The sequence below is a fragment of the Leptopilina boulardi genome, unplaced genomic scaffold (genome assembly GCF_019393585.1).
Source record: "Leptopilina boulardi isolate dan_hultmark-lab unplaced genomic scaffold, ZJU_Lbou_2.1 LbouV2_325, whole genome shotgun sequence".
Lineage (NCBI taxonomy): Eukaryota > Metazoa > Arthropoda > Insecta > Hymenoptera > Figitidae > Leptopilina > Leptopilina boulardi.
The window spans coordinates 5,503,841-5,511,344 of NW_026137891.1; the positions used below are offsets into that span (position 1 = coordinate 5,503,841).

Here is a 7,504-nt window from a genome sequence, read left to right on the forward strand (position 1 = left end):
CATTGGCTTTTTCAAATTTAAGCGGGGATAAACTACCAATGAGCGTTGATTATTATGGAGATGCGCCTTTAATCCCGAATATCGTTAATGCGCATGTCTATCGCGCAGAGTTTATGGTTTTCAAAACAAAAACAAATTTTGACATGCAAAAAGCGTGTTGAATTAATAGTGATTTAATTTTATTATTTAACGAAGTTTATTCATAGAATTTCAACACAAAGACTTAAGGTAATCTAACCTTTTAATTTAAATAATCTAGTAAAAAATATGTTAAATGTTATCTATATTTTGAACTAAAGAAATCTTTCTAACCTCTAAATTTTTCTTGCAGGACAGTTTAATATATTAAAATATAATTTAATCGTAATAATCAAAGAATAGAATTTTAATATATAAAAATAAAATATTATCTTTCTCTTACAATAGAATGGAATTTGATAGTTACTGGAGTAGTTGTATTCGTCTAATAGAAAAAACATTCGTTCCACGTGTCCCAGAAGGAAAACATCGTCCATGCACTGAAGATGATTTTAAAAATTATCGAAACATTGTCAATCAAAATTGTCAGGATATTTTGTCAATTCTACAACATATTTTGGATGAACACAATGAAACAAGTATGTCATTAAATTCTTCAAAAGTTAATATTTTTAAAAGTTATTGTATAATAATGATCGGTGAACACAGTAAAAAAAATCTTTGGACTACAATTGAATCTCTTAGTTTATGTAAAAGAATATCAGAAATTCTTTGTGATTTATATTCATCGGAAAATTTCTCTCAACTTATTGAGAAAAATAATGAAGATGTTGGTCGCATTCTTACCACATTAAGACCAAAATTATTAAAAGACACATGGAAAACTTATCCTGCATCAATTATTTGTTACAAATGGTTTGTCACTCAATTGACAAAATCAACAATTATTAATTATTTCAATGATATAATACCCACAGCATTAATAATTCTAGATGACTTTGAAATGGAGAATAGAATTTTAGGATTACAATGTATTTCTGAAATTGTAAAACATTGTCACATGGAAAAACAATTTGTCAAATCAGGTTATGCTGAAATGGTACTTTTTAATCTTGACAAATTTATCTTTGAAAAAGAATTGAAATGTACATTATTGTTGTACAATTGTATTGGAAAAATTTTAAAATCATTAGAATTACATAAAGAGAACTTTAACACCTTCGAATGGAATGAACGTGATAATGTTCTTGAGAAATTATTCGATAAGATGGAGTGTGAAAATAATCAAGAAATTCGTCAATCGTACATGATTATTTTAGGGGAACTTTTAAATTCACCTGGTTGTTGTAAATGGTGCGCGAGAGTGATACGCATTGTTGATGGTTACTGTGAACATTATGATGATTTAAATCATTTGAAAATAATTTTAGAAAATATGAAAATTATTCTTTTTCGATTTGAAAATCAAATTTCGTCTCATAGCGAAAGTTTGTATAAAATATTTCTGAAACTCTATATCAATTTAATTGAATTAGAAGCGAGTGAAGAGATTTTTCAAATTTTAGAGGATTGTTTATATTTAGTGTGTCAATCAACGCCAGAAATTACCAAAGCATTGATGCAAGACGAACGAATAAGAAATTTAATATCGAAATTTCGAAGTGACTTTGTTAATAAATTGTCTGAAATTACCAATTGATTATCAATATATTTTTTTATTAATTTAATCTGTGATTTTTTTTTTTGTCTACATAGTTATCTTTATTGATTTTTACAGAAAATTTTTTTGCCTAATCGTAAGATACTTCTTTATATTTAAGAAAATGAAATCGTGAAAAGGACGGAAGGCAACAACAATTTGGTAAGATTAAATATCAAAATTTTAAATAACATTTAAAACAAGTTAATTTAAGATTAGAATCAATGAATTAGAAATTAATTATTGAGGGCAATTTGAAATAAAAAGATAATCGAAATTTGTAAACAAAATTGATTATTCAAAACAAGAAATTCTACACTTGTGACAGGTAACTTGTATAATGTGCCACTGACTTGGAACACTAAATGCACGTTTAGCGTTCGATGAACGTATGATATTTGATTTTAAAATCAAATAAAAATTGATTCACTTTTTTTTAACAATATACTTAGACATGACTTGAAAATGTTTTTTTTTCTCTTCTCTTTTTTGGTACGTTCCACTGTAATATTAATACTGTTCAGCGTAACGTAATACAGTTTTTTCTTCTATAGCTTAAAAGAATTATTCGAGTAGAACATTAAATACTCTTGGATCATAAAGTTAAAAAGAGCCCTACTATACTTTACAAGCCAGTGACTTTAAAAAGCAATCGAATTAATATCTACTGACCATTACCACAGGAATATTGCATGATATTATTAACATAATTCGAGTGCACAATAGACGATAAAAATATAAATACTATACAATTTTTATCCAAAGTAAAATATAATAATAGATCTTGTTATCATACTCCTTATAAATAGATATTCGATATTTATGTATGATAAAATTCATATTAACGTAGATCAAGGTCTTCTTTTTTAATAGACGTAAATTTTTATAAATAATAAATTGTAGATTTTTCTTTCATTTTTTTTAATAAGTTATTATCTTATCACTTTGAATTGAATGTAAGGAAAACATGATTTTTTTTCTTTATATATATTTATATATAAATATTTATATATTTCATCTTTTCGTTAATGTGACTTTAACGTCAATCAAACGTGTATTATTTAGCAACTTTTTTTTATATACAAATAACATAAACTAGTGTCTTTAGATTACGTAGTTGCAAAAAATTTGAAGAAAATTTACTCTTATCTTCAATTATTTTTTTCCCCATAAAGACATAATAATTAATTTGAGAGAATAAATAACGACGATGAATTGCGACGTAATCGTAAAACTCGTTAATTTGCACATAAGTACGTGAAAGCGAGAAGCAGTTTATATATAATTTTTTTTTATATATATATATATATATGAGACAGAAATTATTTTTTCCTGTCTTTTTACGTCTTTTAAAATTTATACAACTCGTTTTTAGCAGTTCCCGCTAATTAATCTGCACTTTTTTTTTTGATAACTCAAAGCATATACTTGATTTCATTTTTTTAATTCTTGAAGTGTCTAGAAAGACATATAGTTGATTTTTAAAATCCTGATTTTTTTCTTCTAAATTCTTAATGTCTTGATTATGACATGCTTGATTTTCGTTGAAATAAAGTTTACGAGTTATTATAATAGTAGTTACATTTTACAAAGCGAACAAAGATTTATCTTCGTCCTTATTGATTTGTCTTTGAATGTTGGTTCCACCACTTGCGGTAGTTGTACTTGATGTAGTGGTTGTTGTTGGAACAGTTGGCAGAGCTTCAGCTGCTGCAGCTCGCTCGGCTAAAAATCTGTCAAATTCTGAGGATGTCAGTGACTGGTCCCCTTGAGCTCCAGGCTAAAATTGAAACCAAAAAAAATGTTATTTTATCTCCTCGCTTTTTATTATTCTTTTTTTTTTTTGTACATCGCAAACAAGAAATTGACATTTAAACATTTAATTCGCTTACCGTATGATCTAACCAAGCTGCCATTTCACTGAATTCAGATTCTCGATTGAGCTAAGCAACAAAGACAACAAAATAATAAAAAACTAAAGACATTCATGACAGAGATATTGAATTAACAGAACATAAAAAAAACATTATTTATATTTAAGAAAGAAATATCACATTTTTTTACATACTGTGTCCAATTTCCTTGTAATATGTGAGTTGTTTTTTCAAGAAAGCTGGTACGAGCAGAAATATAACGTGCAAAATAAAATGTAAAGCACTAAAGCATTAACAGTCTTCTAATGAAAATTTAATTTAAATTATTTATCAAAAATTAAATATTTTTTAAATATATGAAACATTTTAATGTTGAAAATTAGAGAAAAATTGAATATTTTCTAAATAAGCATGAAAAATGAAATATATTAATATAAAGAACAAAAAATGTGGTATTTGAATCTTAAATTCTAGTTACTAAAGCAAAATTTTCTCTCATTTATCAGAGACATTCAGGTACTAATTGTAAAAAAAAGAAACTATTTACAAGCTGACATTCTGCTAGAAAAAAAAAATTCTGAATTCGTTACTGTAAATGATAATGATAGACAACGCAACAGAGTATGAAACTGAACATGACAAAAGCAATTTCCATCTCCACAGGGAGAGAAATAATTCATAATTTTCATAAATAAATTTTTAATATTCATACTCTACTGTTTGAAATGAATTCAAGCGAGTTACGCACAGTGGAACTGGATGTAGTGGTAGTAGTAGCAGCAGCAGGAACAGTAGAAGCAGTCTGTTGTGAGTGTTTAGGATTATTGCGATTTAAAATCGCTGTACTTAGTCCATCTCCGCTCACCTGCTCCATATTATCTTCATATTTGCTGCCACTAAAAATCATATTTTTTTTTAAGTACAATTTCTTAATTAAATATAATTTTTTATAGATTATTATATTTTTGGAAAAAAAATTGTCAACCTGCTTTTAGATGTTTCATAATTAGTGTTTCGCGACTGAGCAAACATATCGAACTCATCGCTTTCGCCTTCTTTTTTCGGGCAAATTTGAATAGCGTCAACACGTTTCTCAAGCGGTTCAACTCCATCTGATAAATCAATTAAAGAATCGCCCTCCTGTTTAATAGCACTTGCTTCGGCATTTGGTGGACGACCTATCGCCTGTGCCAATAGAGCACTAGGTGCTACTTTATTCTTTGTATATCGTGAATAACGCAAAAAGAGATTATTCAATTCATCATTGACGCGTAATAATTCTGCAGTCATTTCATCATTTTCCAATTTTCCAATTAGATCCACAACACGTTGTTGCATTGCTTTACAAGTATTATATAGTTCCTAAAAAAAAAAAAATTCATTTTCAGTTAAATCTTTTCAAATACCAAAAATTTTTATTTTTCATCTTACAGTCAATAATTCAAGATCCGCTGCATCTGGTGTTTGATTTGCTGCTTGTTCAGGACTTGTGAGATAAGCGAGCATTTCCGATAGAACTCGCATATTTCCTTGAACAACGTCCAATTCACTTTGTAGTTTGGCAAGTTGTTGATCACTCAATTGAATCAATTGATTGGCTGATTGCATTTGTTGTGGCCCCGCTATTATTGAGGCTTGGTCCTCTGTTGGATTAGTGGTTAAATTTTGTTCCGTTTCAGGCACGCTCTGAAATTTTAATACACTTTGGATTCCTTGGTTCTATTTCGGAAAAAAAGTCCAAGAAATTTAGTTAAATGTTTCTAATTTGCTTCTTAAATTTCCTTTTCTTAAAAAAAAGAAAGAGAAAATAAAAATTATTTTTCAATTACCCTTTCAGGTGTTATTATTGGTGCCATGGCATCTAAATCAGTCATGGGAAATTGTATGCCTTTGGCTTTAAGCTCTTGATAGACTTGTATTACACCTTGTGTATGAGGTAAAGTACGAAAAGTGTCTGCCCAAGTTTGAATAAGATTCAATACTTTCTCTTGAACGGCAGTTGGTGGTTCATTTTTTGGTCCAATTAACTTCACTAATTCTTGTACAAATTCTCGTGAGCAGGACAATGCGTGAAATCGCTTTCCACAATTTTTCACACATGTTTCTAAAACCTAAATTTAAAAAGAAAATAATTTTTTTTTATAGTAGAGTAATTTCTATTTATTTTCATATAAGAGGCCGATTACTTATAGGGATATATATATGTATACTAACAGTAAGGGTGTACATGACGATGGTGTAATTTTTTCCAGCAGACTGATTGAGTCTGCGCTTTATGGCTTTAATTGCATCACGCGGACCTTCTTCTGTCTCATTAATTATATCGCATATTTCCATATTTAGGGCCCAATTTTCACTCGAGAGACTGCCATCAGTGGCTTGCTCTGAAAAAAATTTGAAATATTTACAAAAAAAATATATATATCCAAAAAGCAATAATTCTTTCAATGTTTATATAATTCTCTAAATTATTATATAAAGATTGAAACGTTAGAAATTGTTTCAATTTTTATTCACGTCTCAATAATTACCAATCGTTAAATATTATATTATATACATTGATTTATTTACACCATTGGTTACTATAATTAAGTCATATAATCTTGGCACAATTGTTTCAAGGACAAAACAAGAAAGCTGGATAAAAAAACGACTATGTCACTGAAAAGTGTCATATTACAATAAAAATATAAAAGAAAAAAGTTAAGAGAATTTTTAAATATTCTTCAATTCTTGCAATTCATATATCTTTGTCTTAATAAAATATTTTATTATTAAAAAGTACGAACAAAAATTTATCAAAGCCTATAATCTAAAAACTGATAAAACTGTCATTGTTCTTGGTTTAATCGTGGGCGTAAATTAATTAAAATAATAATAATAATATTAATAATTTTTAATGAATATTGTATTTTGTCTTAAAATTTGATATCTTTTTTGGTAATCAGATTTCAAAAAGAATTTGAAAATGAATATCATAAAAATCAAAAACAAATATCTCTTTGAATATCGTTAAAATAAAGTCTTCAATTTGTTTTGATAACTCTAATGAATGACTCATAAAACATATAATGCGTAGGTATCTTGACTTATGCGGTATGCGGCGACTTATCTATATACCTGTCTAACAGAAATTTTCCATCAAAAATAAATATAATTATAATAATTCATAACAATAAAAAGGATTTAAGTTTTATGGTAATTTACATTTATACATTCTTGAATAGTAAAAAAACATTGAAACAAAATTATCATTTAAATAATTTAATGATTTTAATGAAAAAAAGTTAACTCATCTGTAACAACATGAACTCGTCTATATAAAAGTAGACCATAAGCAAGTTGTCAATAAAACAAATGTGCATTGGAACTATAGATTAATAAAATTAATTTGTGTTCGAAGAAAAAAAGATAATAAAAAATAAAACTCACCTATTCTTTGACCGACTGGTGTGGAAAATGGATTTACATTAACACCGAAAAACGACATACTGGAAGTGTGTTGTTACTGCGTTTAACTTGCAGCAAATTTCTTGATTCACTGTGTCATATGTGAAATTTACAGATATTCACGTCACACACTTGGCTATTGAAATAATTATTAAATTGCATTCAGTTCAAACAATTAAATCATATCAAATTATTGATGGGCTAGTGTCCGTAACTGTGACGTTCTTCTGTCAGCAGGTGACAGTTGTGTGACATCTGTCAAAAGTTTATTCTTTTACGATTGGTTGGTAATATTATTATAAGCCAATAAGAATTTAGTGTACTTTTGACAGCTGTAATGTACGTAAGTTACGTTAAGAGTGTTTACGTTTATAAACGAAATTTAACCGATTGACAGTTTCGCCAACTGAATAAAAAAGAAATAGGAATTTATAATTTTTCAAAAAATAAGAAAAAATCAAATTCTAATGTTGATTATTTGTTAAAAAGGAAACGAATACTA

At 27.7% G+C, this 7,504-nt stretch overlaps 2 protein-coding genes across 9 annotated transcripts; one reads left to right on the plus strand and one right to left on the minus strand.

Moving 5' to 3' along the window:
- The first annotated feature begins 68 nt into the window (after positions 1-68).
- LOC127284594 (TELO2-interacting protein 2-like) lies at positions 69-1,706 on the plus strand. 2 transcript variants are annotated; one of them, XM_051310118.1, is made up of 2 exons: positions 69-228; positions 427-1,706. In XM_051310118.1, the coding sequence occupies exon 2, from the start codon at positions 428-430 to the stop codon at positions 1,676-1,678; it is 1,251 nt and encodes a 416-aa protein (XP_051166075.1). In that variant the 5' UTR covers positions 69-228; position 427; the 3' UTR covers positions 1,679-1,706. The 2 variants fall into 2 exon arrangements, with proteins under 2 accessions (XP_051166075.1, XP_051166076.1); XM_051310119.1 differs by having other exon boundaries at positions 90-228; positions 332-1,706.
- Positions 1,707-1,954: 248 nt separating this feature from the next.
- Positions 1,955-7,266, minus strand: LOC127284592 (TOM1-like protein 2). 7 transcript variants are annotated; one of them, XM_051310112.1, is made up of 8 exons: positions 6,985-7,266; positions 5,767-5,936; positions 5,382-5,663; positions 4,984-5,238; positions 4,538-4,914; positions 4,265-4,448; positions 3,571-3,621; positions 1,955-3,458 (listed from the first exon to the last, which is right to left on the minus strand). In XM_051310112.1, the coding sequence occupies exons 1-8, from the start codon at positions 7,040-7,042 to the stop codon at positions 3,264-3,266; spliced, it is 1,572 nt and encodes a 523-aa protein (XP_051166069.1). In that variant the 5' UTR covers positions 7,043-7,266; the 3' UTR covers positions 1,955-3,263. The 7 variants fall into 7 exon arrangements, with proteins under 7 accessions (XP_051166069.1, XP_051166074.1, XP_051166070.1 ...); XM_051310117.1 differs by having other exon boundaries at positions 4,418-4,448; positions 4,984-5,271; XM_051310113.1 differs by having other exon boundaries at positions 4,301-4,448; positions 4,984-5,271.
- Positions 7,267-7,504: the final 238 nt, after the last annotated feature.